This window comes from Protopterus annectens, chromosome 12.part0 (genome assembly GCF_019279795.1).
Source record: "Protopterus annectens isolate FY-2018-M chromosome 12.part0, PAN1.0, whole genome shotgun sequence".
Lineage (NCBI taxonomy): Eukaryota > Metazoa > Chordata > Ceratodontiformes > Protopteridae > Protopterus > Protopterus annectens.
In genome coordinates this window covers 1521207631-1521227328 of record NC_056746.1, presented here as the reverse complement: position 1 = coordinate 1521227328, position 19698 = coordinate 1521207631, and the positions used below count along the sequence as shown (strand labels likewise).

General features: G+C 44.7%; 1 protein-coding gene across 4 annotated transcripts in view; it reads left to right on the top strand.

Annotated features, from left to right (window-relative positions):
* Window positions 1-19698, top strand: part of RSAD1 (radical S-adenosyl methionine domain containing 1) — a 2083664-nt gene that overhangs the window by 1523836 nt on the left and 540130 nt on the right. For all 4 annotated transcript variants that reach the window (XM_044090484.1, XM_044090485.1, XM_044090486.1 and 1 more), the window contains one exon: window positions 18710-18773. In XM_044090484.1, coding sequence (XP_043946419.1) covers window positions 18710-18773 — 64 coding nt within the window. The remainder of the gene's footprint in view (window positions 1-18709; window positions 18774-19698) is intronic.

Sequence of the window (19698 nt, the reverse complement as noted above, 5' to 3'; positions counted from 1 at the left end):
CCAGATAGAATTTTGTAGATAATTCTGTCATTTGTAAATATTAATGTAAACCACAGGCTGTTGTCTTAAATGGTAAAAAAAATAGTGTTACGTGTGGAACTGGAAAATAATGTAACAACAGTGCACTCTACTGACCAAGTAAAGCATGTTGTGACCCTTTGATGTTAAAACTTGGAGCCAGTAAGTCTAGAATGAGGCATCCTGCCTATTGTTTTAAGGACATAATTTGCATGCGTAAATGTCGTTTATTGCTCTGGTTTCAGTCCAGAGGTGAAGAATGTAAATGTAGTTTCTGTTAGCCTGGCAGCCCGGGGAAATGTGAAGAATGATGTAATGTGAACCAGGAATCTGATTTTAAAAACAGAATCAGAAAGCATTAAGCATTTTTGTCTTGACCATCCAACTCACCAGCACTGTCTTGCTCTATATGTAAATTTTATCTTAGATTTGTGTTTTCCCTTAGAAAGAGCTAGAAACTAGAAATATTAAACTAAGTGTTTTTCTGTGATGTTAGAACTGTAGTACAGAATTACTTAAGTATTTCTGTGTGATCTCTGAACTCTTGGCTAGCACTGTGTAGTAAAAATGATTGTCTTGTGTTTTGACTGTTTGTTGTTAAATATTTTTAAACCCTTTCAACTGTGGCTTTTTTGCAGAGATAATTTAAGCTGTTTAGAGTACTTGCATGCCTTTGGTCAAATTGTACAAAGCCACTCCAATAGCTTTAGCCCTGGGCTCTACTACCAATTGGATAATAGTATTGCACAGTAATAATTGGACATGCTTTTAACGGCCTTTGAGTAGCTGATAAATATTAGTAGGTGGTGGCAGCTGGTACTACCATATAGTCTGGGGGAAAAAGGGGCACAGCTGGAGAACCTGTGCCAGCCTTTCCCAGGAGTGTCTGTGTGGTTGTATAAACTCTTCTCAGTGTGTGTGTGTGTGTGTGTGTGTGTGTGTGTGTGTGTGTGTGTGTGTGTGTGTGTGTGTGTGTGTGTGTGTGAGCTACCTGGGCAGGGACACAAAGCACTGGTCTGGCAGAGAGGGTGCTGGAGGTTTTAGTTATTCCACTAGGCTGAGATCTGGACCCTATAGCTGTGCCAGTGGGGAGTCTTATCAGGGACCTGGAACGCGAGGGAGTGACCAGCCCCAGACTGACTGTGATCTCAGTGTGCTCTTAAGGGAAATTGTACTTTACTGTATGTATTTGTTATCCTTTCTTCCTATATTATATGCCCCTCTCTGGTGTTGGTGGTGAGGATTGAGGCTCCTTGATTGCTGGGATAGGGCACGGGCGTCAAATTCACCACCGCCCTCAAGATGTTTACAAAGTGCATGACTCCAGTTGCAGCGCATCTCTGACTGCTAGGGATCAAAATTATTCCCTACCAGGATGACTAATTTATAGTTGTTTCTAGTAAAAGAAAGATAACACTTATTCCAGCTATGCCTGTCTTTGGGAATATTCCATAAACCTTCAGAAGTTGAAGTCAGAGCCAGTACAGCTGTTAACTTTTCTCAGGATGCCACTTGTAGACCACAATAATGACATCAGCCCTTCCTGCAGACAGGATACAGGATAGCCATGACACTATCAAAAATCTAATCAGTCAACCAAGACCTACAGCGGCCTTAATTCTAAAAAGTCTCTTGGTAGCTTTTTTTTTAAATATTTTTTTGCTCTCTTGGGATATCATGTAACTAAAAATCCAAAGAGAAAAGCATATATCTGTGCAGCTCAGTACAACAAAAACTTCTAAAACCCAAAGTAGAGCTCACGTAATGTTGAAACCTGAGGGGAAATAAAACTGATACAAGAAGCCACTTGATCCTTCTGTGTAAGAGCCACAAGAGCCAGAGGTTAATACAAAAATAGAATTTAATGAAAAGCAGAACAACTCTAGGTTAAATAAAAGGACACCAAATTAACACTGGATCTGAAGTAGTTAACTTCATTTGTTCATCAACCTATGGGTTATCGGATCCATATCGGATCCGAGCCAGCAGCTTCCAACAGCTAAGAGCCGAGCTCCAAGCTCCTCCCCCTTACCCATAATCCCCTGTTATCCCTTCCTGACCCCAGATCTAGTTTGCCGCGGTTTTCTCAGCAGCTTGATCGAGCTTCCAGGCATGGTAGTGTTGGTTTTGTGAGAAAAAATCTTCTTTTTTCCTAGTTTAAAAAAAAATAAAAATTGTGTGTGTGTGAGTTAGTATAGTTCCCCAGTAGCATTAACGTTTTTCTTTATCTAGTGTTATTCCCTCCCCCTCGTGTACGAGTTAGGGTGTGTGTTTTGGGGCCTAGCGAGTGTGTTGTTTCTTTTGTAGGTATGGCGGAGGCACCCAAAACTTTCTTTTCAAAGTGTACCGAGTGTGTACATAAGCTGTCCCCAGCGGATGGCCACACTTGATGCGTTTTATGCCTTGGGGTTGAACATCTTTCCACCGGCTGCACTATTTGCGCAGCGTTCAACCCCAGGGCCCTCAAGGACTGGAGGTCAAAGTTGATTCTGGCGGGACTTCTGCCCCCAGACTCGGCTCCGTCCTCCGGTCCCTCCGTGGCACCTGCTGCAGCTGCGGCAGCGTCACCCGCTATTCCACTTCCCCTGGCCGGGAATCAACCTCCCACCTTGGGCCAGGAGGAGAGGGAAGCCAGAAAGGAGAAACGCCGGGAAAAGCACCACAAGCGGTGGGCCGAAGCTTCTGCATCGGCCCCGCCAGCCAAACGGGTTTCTCCTCCTAGTGCCTCCAAGTCTTCTCCTTCTGGGCTCCGATCTCCCCGCTTTTCACCGGGGCTGGAGGAGGAGGAGGAGACCCTGTCGTCTGCGAGGTCATCGAGGCGGCACTCCCGGCCCGCCTCAGTGGCCTCATCAAGGTCTACCTGCAGTATGTCTGTTGCAGACTTAGACCGGATGATGCATAGGTTTCTCCAGGCCCAGCTGCAGATGGGAGTGCTACTGCCCCCCCCCCCTCCGGGGGGGAGCTCGACCCCCTTTTTCACCCCGATTGCTCATTCTCCGACCCACTACTGGGGTTCGGAGCCTTCAGAGCCGGGTAGCGTCGGAGCCGGGGGACTGTCGGCACTGATAGTATCGGGTACTTTGGCACCAATGGCACCTCCGAATCTGTCGGGTCCATTTTCTTCGGATCCAAGCTCTCGGAGCCAAGAGCTGAGCTTCGGATCCGGAGGTGTCAGTATGGCTTCAGCTCCGTCTCGGATGGAGCATACTGGCCCTTCGGATCCTACTGCGTCGGCGCCGGCTCCGATCCGCACGTCGGATCCGAGGGAGGGACTGCTCTCGGATCCTAAGGAGGGCAGCTCTCCTTCGGTGTTCAATGTCGTGGAGAGGGTTTTGTCGAGGGACTCCAGGCCCCCGGCTTCAGGTACGGTTCCACCCTGCACTTCCTCTCAGATGGGTCCGCCTTCCATCACTCGGCCCCAGGGACAGCCTGCTCAGATGTCCCAGATAGTTCCCTTGTTGGAACAGGATGTGGTTGGTGAGGCCTCTTTGGACAACCCCCCCCGAGGAGGTCCCTCACAAACAGAAGTGCAAGAGGAGGCACTTGGACTCCCCTAAGTCCTTGACAGAGGACACAGATTTGGAGGAGGGGGAAGGTTCCCCAAGGTCACCCCCCCAAAGACGTTTCCTTCAGAGACATCATGGAGATGCTTCGGATCAGAGGGGGGTGGTCTGCCCCAAAACCTTCCTCTGACAAGTCTGTGTTTCTGGAGGCGTTTGAAGCAGGCCAGTCTACCTCTTGGGTGTCCCCTCCCGCCGATCCCCTGGTGGACCTGATTACTACCAAGGCATGGAAGGAACCAGACACTGTGGAGCCCATTCCAAAGAGGCCGGACAAAATTCTCAGCCCCCCTTCGGACAGGTCATTTTGGAGCAAGGGTGCCCCAGTAGATGCCATGTTGGTGGTGGACGCCACCAAAAGGGAACTGGCCCAGGAGAGTTCCTCGGTCCATCCTCCAGACAAGGAGTCTCAGACGATGGACCTTCTGGGGAAGCGGGTGTTCGCTTCAGCCACCTTTTCTGTGAGGTCGCTGAACTATATGGTACACGTGATACGGCTCCAGCGGGATCTTATCAAAGAATACGCTGGGTCGCCCCCAGAGTCCATGTCGGCGGAGGACAAGAAAGTGTACTCTACCCGAATGGCCACTCTCAAATCTGTCTCCAATACCTCTATGCGGCTACTATCCCATGCCACGGAAGGAGCCATTAGACCTAGCGGAGTGGGCGTCATCCTACGGCAACAGGCGTGGCTCCATCATTGTGATTTTGCGGAACCCTTTAAGGCGTCGTTTGCAAATGCCCCGTTTGATGGTTCTGTCCTTTTTGGCAAGACCGTACGCGACACACTGGTCCAGAGTGAAAAAGATGGGAAGACGTCTGCCTTCGGAGTCCGCTTTTCTGTTCCCCAGAGGTCCTTCTCCTGGAACCAAAAGGGACAGAAGAAGATATGGTTCCGGATGTCTCAACAGTCCCGTTTCGCTCAGGACCCCTCGTCCTTCAGAGGCAGAGGAGGGAAGGGTGGATGCCGCCCTAGAGGCAGAGAGGGCCCGAAGAACTTTGGGTCCAGAGAACCTTTCTTTGATCGGCCCACGCAGCAACCCTGAGGGGTTACCCCACTGCTCCACTCTGGAGGCAGTTGGGGGGCGTTTCTCGAGGCACCTGGCAGCTTGGGAGTCCATTACAACAGATCGCTGGGTGCTTCAGATCATATCCAGAGGCTACAAGATCCCTTTTCTCAATTCTCCTCTCAGTCCCCGAAGCCTCCCCGATGTCCCACCCAATCAAAGGGAGGCAGCAGCCGAGGAAATACTCCGACTGCTAGAAAAAAGAGCAATCCAGCACGTCCCCCCAGACCAGTCTGGATCAGGCTTTTACTCCATGTTCTTTTTGGTGCCAAAAAAGATGGGGGATCTAAGACCAATCCTCGACCTGTCCTTCCTGAACCTGCCAGTAGTTAAAGAAGTTCCAGATGGTCACTCTTCAATCCATTCTCCCCCTTCTGCAGGAGAATGACTGGATGTGCTCTATAGACCTCAAGGATGCGTACTACCACATTTTGATGGACAGACGATCCAGAAGGTTCCTCCGCTTCCGACTGGGAGCCAGCCATTATCAGTTCAGGGTCCTTCCCTTTGGTCTCACCACAGCCCCCAGGGTGTTCACCAAAGTGTTAACCATTGTAGCGGCCCACCTGAGACTCCAGGGAATTCAGGTCTTTTCGTACCTGGACGACTGGCTACTGACCGCCCCCACCAGGCATCTACTTTGCACTGCCAGGGATTATTTTCTCATCTAGCTCCCCGGCTGGGGATCACGATCAACATCGGAAAATCTTCCCTTCTGCCAACTCAAATTCTAGATTTCATCGGAGCCAGACTGAACACCAACCAGCTTCTAACCTTCTTGACTCCGGACCGGCTACGAACTCTGAAACTCCATGTACTGGCCCTTCTACAATCCCCAACTCCCCCTGCGGAATTGGTCCTGAAGGCTCTATGCTCGATGGCGGCAACCATCAACCTTCTACCCATGGCGCGCTTAAACATGAGAGTTCTTCAATGGACCTTACAAGTCCAGTGGTCCTTGCTGCTACATCCCCTGAGCTTTCCCGTTCCTCTCAGCAGGGTGTGCAAGAAAGCCCTCTTATGGTGGCTCCAGTCCCCGGACCTCCAGAAAGGGTGCCCTTTCTCTGTATCCCCTCCTCTAGCCACGGTGAACACGGATGCCTCTCACCTCGGGTGGGGGGGCACTGCTTGGGCAGGACCGTCCAAGGCACGTGGAACCATTTGGACACCTCATTGCATATCAATGTCCTAGAGATGAGAGCGGTGCTTTTGGCGTTGCAAGCACTTCAAAGCCTTCTTCCCTTGGGGACAATTGCGATCCAGACAGACAACGTGTCGGTCATCTGGTATGTCAACAAACAAGGGGGAACCAGGTCCTATCCACTTTGTCGGGAGGCCATGAGAGTGTGGGAATGGGCTATGTCCACCAACTGCTTTCTCATAGTGACGCACATTCCGGGACGGTCCAATGTTTTGGCAGACAGACTGAGTTGATCCATCCTGTCACTGTACGAGTGGTCTCTGAATCCGAAGGTAGCGAAGCAAATCTTCTCCAAATGGGGTCAACCTCGTTGCAATCTTTTCACCTCTCCTTAAAACGCAAAGTGCAGTGACTACTTCGCTCTAATTCCCCCACCCGGGGAATCCCCCAGAGACGCTCTGGTGCATGTTTGGCCACCCGGTCTACTCTATGCTTGCCCTCCTCTGCCCCTGATGCTCAAATTTTTACAGAAAGCCAGACGGTTGGGGAGCAGAATAATCCTCATTGCCCCATTCTGGCCTCGTCAAGCTTGGTTCCCTTATCTATGGTCTCATCTAGTGAATCCCCCATGGATTCTAGATCCCATTCTGAATGTGATCTCTCACCCATCAGGCCTGTCAACCCCGAATCTGGACAACCTCAAGCTCACAGCTTGGTTGATCCAGTTCCAGAGATAGCTAGGACTCCCGGTATCTCGTCCCCTGTCAAGGCTAATCTAGTAGCCGCTCACAAGCCATCTACTAGAAGAATCTATAATAGTAAATGGAAGTGTTTCTCTATTTGGGCAGAGCATCGGAACTTAGATCCCTTTACAGCTCTGTTGCCAGCAGTACTAGATTTTCTGTCAGGGTTATTCGACCAAGGTGCTAGCTCTTCTACAGTCAAAGTCCAGTTGGCCGCAATCTCTCATTATCATGCTGGCAGTGATCTCGGCCCTTTGACTTTGTCCAAATTATGTAAGACCTTTCTAAAAGGCACTTTCCTACTAAGACCTCTGGTTAAAGATGCAGCCCCTCCTTGGGATTTAACTCTTGTACTTCAGTCTCTAACAGCTCCTCCCTTTGAGCTTGCAACTTTGGTGGATCTGAAATACTTATCTTGGAAGACGGCATTTCTTGTTGCCATAACTTCGGCCAGAAGGGTCTCGGAGCTTTATGCCCTTTGCGCCAAGCCACCGTATTTGATTTTCCACAAAGATAGAGTCTCACTCAGGGCCAACCCCTCCTTTCTGCCCAAAATTGCATCAGAGTCTAATATCAACCAATCTATTAATTTACCAGTCTTCTTCCCAAATTATCAGTACAAAGGTGAATACAAGTTGCACTCTCTAGACGTACATAAGCAACTAAGATTCTATTTGCACAGGACAGCTGATCACAGGAAATCAGACCAGCATTTTGTATCCTTTGCTAAGTCCTCTTTGGGAAAACCTGTATCAAAAGTCACATTGTCCAGATGGATTTCCCGATGTATTCTTTTGGCATATGAGAGTTCGGGCCGGCCTGCACCTCAAGGAGTTCATGCCCATTCTACTCGATCGATGTCTACTTCTGCGGCTTTTCGATCTAGGGTGTCTTTGGATGACATTTGTTCAGCAGCCACTTGGGCTTCATCTCATACATTTACAAATCATTACAAGTTGGATATTGTTTCCAGAGGGAGAGCATCCTTTGGCTCTGCAGTGCTCCGGAACATCCTTCCATGAGGACCTCCCAAGAATCAGGTAGCTGGGGACTCTGTCCCATACGTTGATGGACAAATGAAGTTAACTACTTCAGATTTAGAAGTTATGTACGTACCATAACATTCCATCTGAGTAGGTAAACTTCATTTGTCAGCAATCGTCCCTCCCTCCATCCCCCTAACCTATATGGATGTTCAAAGGACTACTGCTGTCATGGCGGATTGTTTCCAGGTTAGAGTAGGGAGGTGGTTCTTGGTATCGTATGGTTTATGGATAAGCAAACTCGATCTGAGGTCAGGAAGGGATAGCAGGGGATTATGGGTAAGGGGTGGAGCTTGGAGCTCGGATCTTAGCTGTTGGAAGCTGCCGGCTCGGATCCGATATGGATCCGATAACCCATAGGTTGCTGACAAATTAAGTTTACCTACTCAGATGGAACGTTATGGTAAGTACATAACTTCTAAATTAATACTTTCACACATTTCCAGTATAGGACTTCATCAGAATCCCCAACAAAACAAGTAATTAGGTTTATATAATTGATTAATCAAATCACTTTGATCCACAATGTCCAATCACAAAACAAAATCAACAGTTGCTTAAAATTAAATTAATATACATGTCTAATGTCAAAGAGAATCAACATTAAAAAACAAAATCAAAATTAAAAAGAATGTACAGGTCAAATATAACATCAACCATAATATTTTCAAGATTATATTATTCATATAATCAAAATTAATTAAATTATTGTCTACCAAATATGAAAACAAATCTTTTCATATTAGCTATTGTATTTTTCCAATTATAGTTTAGTAGCTCTCAATTTTAGAGCCGGTAATATTGATAACTGCTCATTAAGCTCTGGGGATTTGAAGGTTTCAGCTTTAATTGCCATACTAGATGTTCATCGTGTTTCACTGTTGCAGTCCTAACAAATGGGTTATCCGGCTCACAGTAGCCCTCGGTCGGCCAGAATACCAAAGGTTGCCGTTGGTTGTAAAGGACATCAGGGCGTCCGATACAAAAGGAGGCAGCCGACGTCACTTCCCCAGTCTTCCTTGCCGTGGAGCCCAAAGCAGAAGCTTTTCATGCACGAGTGCCTGTCAGCAGTTTACCTTTGTTGGTTTCCGACTACAAGAGTTGAAGTCTACTACAACTAAGTACCCCTTTGGGGATCCTCTTTTCTTACCTTAACGAATGTCAGAAAAAGTTAATAATTGCCTTACCTGTGGAAAGCAGATTCCCCATACAAATTTTCAATCCTATTGCATTATTTGTTTAGGCCTTGACCACGACGTTCCCAATTATGATCTCTGTGCCTCCTTTAATCTGCGTACTATCCGTCATCAGGCTAAAATTTTGGCTAGGCATTTTGTAGTTTGGCCTAACTTCATTGGTATGGTGTCCGCCGGTCTTCAGGCTTCGGATGTTCCGAAGAAACATAAAGATAAGGACCACGACAGGCCTCAGAAAGCTAAGTCTTCAGATGATATTGAGTTGGTCATCAGTCAGGCAGTAGCCAGTGAGACAACTTTGCAGTCACTGCAATCCGCAGATGTACAACCACAGGCCTTGATTGAGTCTGAGTTCCTTAGGCCTCCGTTTTGTCTTTCGACCTGTCTCTGGTCGACTCTTCTGCTGGAGTCTTAACCGCTAAGCTGACTCTGGTGTCCGAGGCCTCCATTTTGCATTCTAACAGCAAACTTCTTCCTTCGACTTCTGCTACAACTTCGGTGGTTGCCAGGCCTCCCGAGTCCTTCAGGCTTGCAGGTAAATCTTCCATTCATAAGCCTGTGAAAAGGCAGGCTCCAGTTTCTTCTCGTTCCCCTCAATCCCAAATGGTTAAAATGGCTAATGATTTGTTGACTGTTATTAGGGGTTCTCAGCCTCCTTCTCCTAAAATGAGTAGGGATGTTTCTCCCGAGGTTTTGTCCTACTCAGGTTCTGATTCTTCCAGCATTTCTGCTGATGAAGAAGAATTTTCTCAGGCTTTTTCTCCTTTTGAGGATTCAGATGCAGAAGAGTCCATCCCTTCAGCCTCTCCTCCTGAGGATTTCTCTTTTGATGTTACCTTAAATAGCCTCAGAGAACATTTTAAATGGGAAAGTCAGGATTATCCCCAATCTAAGAAACGGATTAGGGAGTTTCTGGATTTACCTCAGCATAAGCCTCTTGCTATTCCCTCTGTGTTGGAAGTTGTTGATGATGTTTTTCTGGAAAATGACTTGTCTCCAAATTCGGTTCCTCCTGCTCCCAGAAAGCCTGACAGGTACTGCAGAGTCCCTGATTCTCATCTGTTTCTTTTCAGGAATCTGTTGGTGGATCCAGAGGTTATTTCTCAGGGCCCTAAAGGAGTTAAAGCTACTGTTACCAGGAATCCCGTTCACTCTGACAGGGAGTCTAGGAACCTAGATAGGTGGGGCAAGAATGTTTATACCTCTGCCACCCTAGCTGTTAGGGCTACCAATTGTCTTTTTCATATGCTGAAGTACCAGCAGCACACCTTGGAGGCTATTAAGTCTAGGATAGCATGTGTACCTCTTTTGGCAGAGAGTAAAGACATGCATGATTTACTGGATTCCGCCAGTCTGGTCAATAAGCATTCTTTGCATTGTGGTTTTGACATCCTTGAAGCCTCCAGCAGGGCTGCAGCTACTGGATCTGTTATTAGAAGGCACACACGGCTCAGAGAACAGCCTCTTCCAGAACCTGTCAAGGCTAAGCTTTTGGATGTACCTTTGCATAAAGACAGTCTTTTTGGCAGCAATGCAGAGGAGGTACTTAAGAAGATGGAGGATAAGGCCAAGTCCATGCAAACTGTTAAGGATTTTCTGCAAGTTCAGCCCCCTCGTTTTAGCAGGAATTACCCTTCCAAGAGTTGGACCTTTCCTGATACCAGCAGACAGAACCGTTCCAGGACTAGAGGTTACAAATGTTGTAGGGGCAGGTGGCTACCCCTCAAAGATCAAGGCATTGGCAGGCTTCCACTTCTAAGGGGGGAAGCTCCAAGCTGCATCTCAATCAAAACACTCTCAATGACTTTTTAAAACTTCTGCCTGTTCTTGCTTGCCGGGAGAGTCCTATAGGGGGAAGGTTGGCCCTTTTTGCCGATGTCTGGGCCACTATCACAGATGACAAATGGGTGCTAAGAATGGTGTCCATAGGGCACAAGTTTTCTTTCCGCACCTTTCCAGCTCCCAAGGTATTCCCGGACGTTCCTCCATACCAAAGGGCAGAAGTATAAAAACACATTTTGTCTCTGTCTCATCTGGGAGCAGTAGAATCAGTTCCTGTTCAGCAGGTAGGCCAGGGCTTTTATTCCAGGCTTTTCCTAGTTCCAAAAAAAGAAGGCACCTGGCGTCCTATCCTGGATCTTTCCATTCTGAACTCTTTTCTAGTAATTCCAATATTCGAAATGCTCACTCTGCATCTGTTGCTACCACTGCTAGAAAAGGATTCCTGGCTGGTAACCTTGGATCTCAGAGAGGCTTATCTGCACATTCCTATCAGGGAAAGTTGCATGGAGTGCCTTCGTTTCAGAGTGGGCAAGCAACATGCCCTTTGGCTGATCTACTGCTCCCAGAGTCTTCAAAAAGTGCCTGGCCCCAATCATTGCTTTTTGCAGGCAGAAGAAAATTCAGATTTACCCATACTTGGACGACTGTCTGCTTCAAGCAAGTTCTCAGGAACAGCTATTAAAAGATCTGGAATTTGTAAGGACTCTTCTGTCTTCCCTGGGTTACACTCTCAACAAGGAAAAATCGAAAATGGTACCATCCAAAGAGATAACATTCCTAGGACCGAGTCTGAACACAGCCGCCCAGATGATATATCTCACCCAGGAGAAGCAGACACCTCTTTCCGTTTACTTCAAGGATTTGGCAAGCCTGTCCCAGTTCCCTGCAAGGAAATACCTGCAAGCTCTGGGATTCATGGCATCTTGTATTCTCATGATTCCATATGCAAGACTGCATATGAGGAAATTGCGATTGTACCTCAAGAACATTTGGTGTCAACACACAGAGGACCTGGATATGATGATTCCTCTGCTTCCATCTCTGCAGACGGAGTTTCTATATTGGGCAGCAGCCTGTCTACAAATCAAAGGCATGCCTTTTCGGACACCTCCTGCCACTCAGGTTCTGTCTACAGACGCATTGGACTATGCCTGGGGAGCAAACCTGGATGAAAGATGCATACAGGGATGTTGGAACACACAGCAGATGCACCTGCACATAAGTCTAAAAGAGTTGATTGCAGTTCAGCAGGCCTTACTAGCTTTCAAGCATCTTCTTTCTCAAGGGCCCCTGCTTGTCAGAACAGACAACACCATGGTCATGTGGTACATCAACAAGCAGGGAGGGACTCATTCTTACCCCCCGTGCAGGCAAAGCATGAGTCTTTGTTCCATGGCAGCATCTCTGGACCTGCATCTCCCAGCTCAGTTTCTTCCAGGAAGGCTCAGTGTTTTGGCAGACCAGTTGAGCAGGCAAACCCTGGGTCCTCACGAGTGGCAGCTGAACAGAGCAGTGATGCAGCGGTTAATGTTGTCGCCTCACAGCAAGAGGTTCTCTGGTTCGATTCTCGGCTGGGGTGCCTTCTGTGTGGAGTTTGCATGTTCTCCCTGCGTTCGCGTGGGTTTCCTCCGGGTACTCCGGTTTCCTTCCACATTCTAAAGACATGCTTCTGGAGCATTTCTCCCTGGGCCTCCGCTGAAAACAGGATCTGTGGAACCTAGTCGGACTTTCCCGGTCAACAAATGTTAAATAAAATAAATAAATAAATAAAATTTACAGCATCATTCAGCGTTGGAGCACGCCTCAGGTGGATCTTTTCTCCTCCCCAGACAACCATCTGCTACCTCTCTTTTGCACCAGACATCAGCACAGCAGAGCCTGGAAAGTGGATGCTCTGTCCTTCCCTTGGACGTTGCTGTCAGTGTACGCCTTCCCTTCTCTTCCTCCCAGAATATTAGTGAAGATCAAGGACGAACGTCCAAGGACTATTCTCATAGCTCCGGACTGGCCCAGACAGCATTGGTATCCACTGCTTTGCAGTCTCTCCCATTTTCCTCTTTGACATCTTCCTCTGAAGTCAGATCTTTTTGTTCAGGAAAGGGGAAACATTCTACATCCTCATCTTCACTCTTTCCATTTGGCAGCATGGCTCATTGTATGACTCCTTCCCTTTCTTCCTCCCTTTCCCCAACAGGTGGTTGACGTGCTGAGGGAGGCCAGGAGGCCTAGCACTAGGAAGTCCTATGCTGGCAAATGGGAAAGGTTCTGTCAATGGATGCAGGCTAGAGGGGAGTCTGCAACTCAACCTACCCTTCTTCTGATCCTGGAATACCTGGCTGATTTGCTTCAGGGTGGTGTTTCTTTTTCCTCTATCAAGATCCATGTTTTAGCCATCTCTGCTCATTGTTCTCTTGAACAGCCCATTTTCTCTCATCCCCTGATGAAAATGTTTCTCAAAGGTGCTTGCAATTTAAAACCTCCCAGAAGAGCGCCTACTCCAGCCTGGGATCTTAAGTTTGTTCTAAAGAAACTCACTCTTCCTCCTTTTGAGCCAGCTGCCTCTGCAGATTTAAAGTTTCTCTCTTGGAAGACCGCCTTCTTCTTGGCTATAACGCCAGCAAGGAGGGTTTCGGAGCTGCAAGCTTTGATGGCCGTGGAGCCTTTTCTTATTTTCCATGCAGATAGAGTCTCTCTGAGAACTAATCCCTCCTTTATGCCTAAGGTGGTTTCCAGCCTGACTCTTAATCAGTCCATACACCTTCCTACATTTTTTCCTAATCCTCGAAATAAAGATGAAAGGATCCTACATTCTCTTGATGTGTGCAGATAGCTCAGGTTCTACCTGGACAGGACTAAAGACCTTCGGAAAATGGCACAGTTGTTGGTCGGTTTTGCCCCTGGAGCCCAGGGCAAGGCTATTTATAAGAAAACCATTTCTAAATAGATTGCACATTACATTACTTTGTTTATTCCTTTCATGGCAAAGCTCTGCCTCAAAGGGTTAGGACCCACTCAACTAGAGCGGCTTCCACGTCTGCAGCCTTTCTAAGGGGTGTCCCTATTAAAGACATTTTGGAGGCTGCCACATGGTCTTCTGTTCACACTTTCACAAAACATTATAATTTGCCTCTGTTTTCCAGAGCCAGGGCAGGGGTTGCCACTGCGGTGTTGCAGTGCATTATCTCCAACCCTTGATGCTGTTGGTTCCTCCTCCCTTTTTTCTCTGGGCTTTGGTAATCAACCCATTTGTTAGGACTGCAACAGTGGAACACGATGAACATAGTACAGTTGTGTACACTTACCATAAATGTAGATGTTTGAGTGTATTCACTGTTGCAGTCCTGCTTTCCCTCCCTCCTTCCCCCTTTTTTGGTCCTCTCCTATTCTCTTTTCCTGAGGTACAGGCTTAATTTATTTGCCAAATTAGTTTTTGGTTTAAGCCTTATTTTCTGGGGACTGTTATGGCAAGAAAGACTGAGGAAGTGACGTTGGCTGCCTCCTTTTGGATTGGACGCCCTGACGTTCTTTACAACCGATGGCATTTTTACATACCTTTGGTATTCTGGCCAACCGAGGGCTACCGGGAGCCGGATAACCCATTTGTTAGGACTGCAACAGTGAATACACTTGAACATTTATATTTATGGTAAGTGTAACACAACTGTACTTTCTCTATATTCAGGTATGGTTTCCAGATGACTCCCCCATTCAGTATACAACTTCCAAAATACCAAAAGTAAACTTCGTAAAGTTGGTACAACGTAGTGGACATTTAAAAAGAGAGCAATTCTTATTCTTTCTTAAAATATCATAAATATGTTAATAAATTCTTTTACACAGATGTCTCTCAGTTTTACCTACCTAAAACCTTGTACAACTGGAGCAAAGCACAAATATATAGTACCCCTTTAGTAGCACAATTATACTTAGTGAGAAAGACTTTAGGATTATTGAAGATGTCTAAAATAATCCATTTGTCTTCTAAAATAAAAGAACATTGACTGCATGCTCCTCGGCTTCATGTAGCTGATATTAACATGTTCTTGTGTAGCCAGTCTTATTTTTCAAATAACCCTTTAAAAGTTTTACCTGTCTTGTAAATAAATTCTGGGGTCTCACCTACTAGTTTAAATAGGTCAAAATCTATTTAGAAATGTTCCAGTTGTTCTTAACCATATCCTTAATCTGTTTAACATCACTATTATATTTAATAAGTAGAAATTTAGAAAAATTCACCATCCCATTTTTTTTATTTGCTACCAATGTCTTGTTCCATATTGCGCAATGTGATCCTAATAAGGGGTGATATTTTGCATCCCATCCCTTAACTACCTCTTCTCCTATCTTCTGAAATAAATTATAAGGTAACCTCTTTCTAAGAACATATTTGCCAATTTTCCTAATTCCACTTAAATCGGAGCACATTCTAGCTGCTGTCACTAATCCTTTGAACACGTTTCTGTACACTGGTAGGGGTGGCAACTCTTAAAGTGTGGATATGTGTTGGAGAAAGTTGGTTTCCTATAAATAGTTTATTCAAAGCATTTCAACTTGGTATTCTTTCATCCAAATAATTAACATTATTATTATTGTGCTGGTTGGTAAACTTCAAAAAATCTGTAGTACTATTAATATAATTCACAATTTTTCCTCAGAGGCCACCCAGAAGGTAATGATATAATCCGGGTATCTTAAATAACATTATTTAAACAGCCCAGCCCCCCCCCCCCAATGTCTCAGGTCTATGCTAAGTCTACCAGCTTATCTCCTACGCCCCCTAGACTTACTGCAGTATTGCTGGGGCCAGTCAAAGATCCTAAGGTTGTCCTGGGTGTTCGTTCACCTTTGCATCCATCCTGCCTTTTTTTTTTTCTTTGTATGCCTTACCCACTCCCTGCCTCCTCTCCCACTTATCGATTACATCGGAGTGCAACTCTCATTTTTGGACCACACCTTCCTAAGGGAGCATTATAAATTGATGCATTTCCACCTAGGATGGGTATGCCCATCCCTTTCTGCCGTTCCATCAATTGCCCGAGTTGTTAATCAAACCCAGTTCAACTGGGCTGTAGTCAGGGCTTTTTTCCTCTATGCCACCTGTTTAACTTATTCTTATGCCAGCTTTGATTCAAATGCTACCCTAGTGAGATTTTATATGAGAGTTCTCCAGTGGACTTTCAAAGTTCAGTGGTCATAAATATGGGATTCATTGCACCACACTATCTGACTATTCAGCTATTGACAAAAGTGTCTGTCTCCTTTAGTGGCTTCTACCAACAAACTTGCTAGAAGGTCATCCTTTCCTCCCCTCATTCCAGCATCCACAGTCACTTCTGCATTGAAGTGGGGGGAGGTGACATATCTGGGACAAAGGATTCATTTTACATGGAAACGGCTAGAAGCCCACTTGCACATCAACTTATTGGAAATGAGGGTGGTCCTCCTAGTTTTGCAGGCACTTTTGGACCTCCTTCCCCAAGAGGTGATAGCCATCTACTTGTGCAATATGGCTGTGTTGTGGTATATCAACAAGCAAAGTGGAACCAGATCTTACTTCATCTGTTAGGAAGCAGTGATGGAATGAGAATGGGCTGTCAACTTACAGTGATTTCTAACAGCAATGTACATCCTTTGAAAAGACAACTCATTAGCAGATAGACTTATCAGATATCTCCTCATGCCATACAACTGGTCTCTAAATATATCCATAATAAACCAACTCTTTTCATTGGGAGAATCATTCCAATAACCAAATTTCCACACCATCCAACACAAAATAAACATGTTCTTTTCCTAATCCTTCCCAATGGACAGATTTCCTGAGGTGCTATTTTCCTCCCTTGACAGCCAGATCTCATTTATGCTTTTCCATTTCCCCTCTCCGCTCTCATGAGGAAATTGTATTCTGTTTAATTTGCCTGAAAACTTACTTGCCTGCTAAGTCATTTGACTGAAAAATGTAGAAGTCTGAAGACAGTATGTGATGGTGTCATTTCTTATCACAGGAGTTGTTAGGGATGTGAGTCTAGCAGACTATGCATAGATTGCAGTGGTCAGCGTCATGTTGTACCTCTAGATGTGTAGTTGTTTGTGTTTGTGCTGCAACACAAATTAATTAATTAATTGTGATGTTTTGTCTTGTCTTCCTGGTTGTGTGACTATGGAGTTAGTATATTAAAGTGATGGGATTGTGGGGAGCTGGTGCAGCGGGATCTGCCCACCTGCAAAACCATTTTTTATGTTATGGCAGTTTTCAGGCAGATGGGTTCAAGCTTTTGGATTTCAGGCAAATGGAAATAAACTGGAAATTGATATAGAAAGTGAAGCTGTGCAGAGACATATTCATTCTTACACTCCATTTTGACCCTGGCAAGTCTGACTCCTTCTGCGCTGGCTTCATTTGATAGGAAAATCCCTCCAATGAGAACCTCATCTTGGGCTCCTATCATACCTGTTTGGTAAGCCTTAGTCTCTCAAACTGACCTCGTGTTTTTTCCTGTTCCAGTAATGGCCAGAGACCCAGATAACTCACCTAGGGTGGTCCAGTTACTTCTAGCTACTCAGAAATCCTCCACAAAAAAAAAGATCTCTTTATTGGCTAAACAACAAAATTTAGAACCAGTTGTGGTCCTAATTGCTTCCATGCTGCATTTTTTAGATGACCGGTTTGACCAAGGCTTCATTCTCCTTGCTGCCATTTACAATTATTATCAAGGCATTGACCATTCATCCTCTGCTTAGGTTTTTAAGAAGATTTTACCTTTTCATACCACTTTACAATGACATGATCACTCCTTGGAACTTAAATTTTGTTCTCAAAAATTAACTTCAGCTTTATTTGAAACTGCAACAAAAGTTGATCTTAAATATTTGCCATGAAGGAACTTTTCCTGTTGCTGTTATGTCAGCTAGAAGAGCTTCAGAACTGCATTCTGTCTTTTTGATGATGCTATATCTCTTTTTCTTCAAATATGTCATCATTTATGGCGAAGGTACTTTCAGAACTCGACCTAAATTAGTATTTTTCCCCCAATACTGTAACAAACCAGAGTTCAAATTGCATTGTCTGGATATCTACAAACACTTAAAATTTTGTCTAGATTGAACAAAGCATTTGATACAAGAGGGCCAACTCTTCTTCCTTTGCCCCCCAGTAGGCTAACTAGGAAAGTGATCAGTCATACCGTCTTGGTGGCTTTCTGACTGTATTATCCTTTGTTATGCTTCCAGTAACAAACCCTTGCCATTCAAATCTAAACCTCGCGTAACAAGGTCTGTAGCAACATGTGCAGTCTTTTTCAAAAACATATCTGTAGATGATATATGTACTGCATCATCATGGTCCTCTTTAGACACCTTTGCTAAATACTGTAAGTTACTTATCAAAATCAAGGACAAACTTTGGCACCACCATCTTTAGGGAAATTTTTGTTGGAACACCACCTCCCTTTTCTTTTCTGCTGGGGACTCTGTATAACATATTACAGCGTGAGGACTGGATCAGCTTGTATTGAAAGTGTTGCATTTAACGTAATGATAGATCCAGATAGTAAATCCTTTATTTGCATACTGTAATATTCCTGCCCTGCTATCCCCAGTGCAAATGATCACTTATGCATTGATCTGAAGGTAGATCAAAGGCTTATAGGTCATGCTACTCCTGAATGAGCATTTTGTACTCAATCACATAACTGCAGCAGACACATGTGATCTGAAAAAGGAAGCAGAACATCTATGGAACAGGGGAGGAGCATGAGCTTTTAGGAGAGTGAAATGTTACCGAAGAGAGAATGCCTGTGGGAAGTAATTCAATGTATTTTAGCATATGGACAGAGGATCTACTGGACCTGTAATTATGGTAAGTAGTAACTTTTAATTTCTTTCTAGTTGGAGTTTCTTTTGTGACAAAGAAAAATAAATTTTAAAAAATGCTTTGCAGTTTCTGTGGAACTGATATTTCTGACTCCAACTGGTGCTGAAGTCCCTTAGAGGCGAAAATGGATTTCCTTGCTGTAAGGTTTGACTACTAGTACCTGTGATGCTATACTGAATACTGTCATGCACTATGGTATTTTAGTTCTGTTACTTTATTTTACTGAGTTTTGAATAAAATGTGGTCATATTAATAACTATGTTTTAATCTGGACTTTGCTTTTCAGAATGCTGTGAGTCACCATAACATAAATTACTGGCAAGGCGGACAGTATATTGGAGTCGGACCAGGTCAGACTGATTAACCATTAGTTTTCCAATCCTACTGTACCTTTATTGCAGATGTTTCACTGTGTAAATCATGCACGGAGTAGATGAATGGACAACTGGTTGTGTAGTAAGATATCCTCCTTCTGTTAACTATATCTCGCTCCCATTTTTTGTTTACTCTAGAGGCTTTGATGGCTTTATATTCCCCAGTGCATTGGCACTTGATTTTTTGGTTAACATAAATATAGTTGAAACTTAGCCACTCATACACAGCAAGAAGGACTTAGATATAACTGTTTAAGAAAACATGTATGTTTTCCAAAGCGTTAATGTTTTCCTGCATTTTTACAGTACATCTCCAGTTATGTAAACAAGGTTAAATTTGAGGGAGATATGAGCTGAAGCTTTAATATTTTCCCTCGGAAACCACATACCTTCAGTTTTCTTTTATTGCCCACAAATCCTTACATTTCTCATTTATTTCTAACCATTTGTCTCTTCCTGCTCTATGAAACTTTCCTATATTATCTTTATCACCAGGCATAACTAACCAGTCATCTGAATAAGTTAACATTTCTTGGAAACTCATTCCTATCCTTCCCATCAGTTACTTCTAAAAAGTGGTTATTACTAAGTAAATGCCAATATCTTTTTAGAGCCCTTTTCATTTTTAAAATTATTTGTTCCAAACATAGTGATTAGTACCACTTTCTCCTATGGAAACTATTCCAGCTGCAGATTTGTGTGTAGGTACCTTATATAGACACACACTTATTTATTACTGTGCTGTATTTTCTTTTATGTGGATATAGAGAGTTTGCTGCTGTGTTTTAACTAGGTCTCAGAAACATAACATTTTTCGATCTAAAAGAGAAGAGTTGGATAGTTAATCTAGGAGCCACTTTCCATCCAGGTTTAAATGAGTTACTGCAGATGGGAGATGGAT